Source organism: Trypanosoma grayi (assembly GCF_000691245.1).
Source record: "Trypanosoma grayi strain ANR4 Tgr_416_V1, whole genome shotgun sequence".
Classification (NCBI taxonomy): domain Eukaryota; phylum Euglenozoa; class Kinetoplastea; order Trypanosomatida; family Trypanosomatidae; genus Trypanosoma; species Trypanosoma grayi.
Genome location: NW_008826035.1, coordinates 7,712 through 8,835, shown reverse-complemented (window position 1 = coordinate 8,835; position 1,124 = coordinate 7,712). Strand labels below are relative to the sequence as shown.

Genomic DNA, 1,124 nt, shown 5'->3' with positions numbered 1-1,124 from the left:
TGTGGGGAGCGCCTCGCGAAAGAACTGCTGCGGATGCTCGGAAGTCTTTGCCCATTCTCGTCTTCTTCATCATCGTCGTCAACATCATCATCATCATCGACTCGGCCACCTTCAACAGCGATGACAATACCAGGCGCACGAGGTCGGAGTGACCAGGCGGCAACACCCTCAGTGCAGTTAAGTTTCGTGGCCCACTCAATGGGTGGTTTGATTGTTCGTGAGGCATTGCCGCAACTGTTTCGGGAGATTCAGCGCCAAGAAGGGCAGCTGCAGGTGAAGTGGGCCATGTTTTGCTCGATCGCAACGCCGCATGCAGGCACATGCCATATGGATGCCTTTTTGCGCTCGTATATGGGTCGATTGATTGGGCAATTGTACTCCACGGCTTACCACGACATGTTTCTACAGTCAAATGTTCTTTCAGAGCGACTGCTATCAGTGGAGCACCTGGCGTGTCTCGCAGCGTTTGAGAGGCGCGTACTTATTTCAAGCATCAATGACCTTATTGTCCCATTGATGAGTTCCAGTTTCATGTTGAAACCGACACAATGCGGACTCATGGGAAAGGACGCCCAGAAACGGGAAATCACCGTGTGCGCATCCAACGAAGAGGAGATGCGTGCCAAGCGGCGACACATCACGGAACTCAGCGCAAATGATTGGCCCTGTGATACTTATCCAGTGGAGCGACGCATTATTGAAGCCCTGCTGCAGGGGTCGGGTGCCTTTGACTCCATTGTAGTGGATTTCCGTCGGTTGGTTGAGCCCAACAGAGATCAGCAGACCAATAGGGAGGCGCGTTACTACGCACATCAACTTTCGCATCGGGCGCTGGTCTGCAAGGAACCGGTACACAAACTGGAGGATGTGTTTGGCTTCGTGTCGCGTATGGTGGCGCGCGAGATTGCTTCTACTTCTACTTCTGTTTCTGCTACTACTAATATGACTACTACTGGCGGCGATGATGATGTTGATGTTGTCGGTAGGTAGGTAGGCAGCGAGTTGGTAGTGGCACGGCCGCGCGGGCCTGCGGTTGTCCATCGCCGTTATGCGGCCAAGGAAAAAGGAAGGAGTGGGAGGGGAGAATGGGAATGCGGCGCATGGGTCCGAGGCGAAATCCTACG

General features: G+C 53.8%; 1 protein-coding gene across 1 annotated transcript; it reads left to right on the top strand.

Moving 5' to 3' along the window:
- Window positions 1-33: 33 nt before the first annotated feature.
- Window positions 34-990, top strand: DQ04_04161040 (hypothetical protein; the record flags this gene model as incomplete). The annotated part of the gene is made up of 1 exon (XM_009313390.1): window positions 34-990. One exon carries the CDS (start codon window positions 34-36, stop codon window positions 988-990), a length of 957 nt encoding a protein of 318 aa, XP_009311665.1.
- Between the last annotated feature and the right edge of the window lie 134 nt (window positions 991-1,124).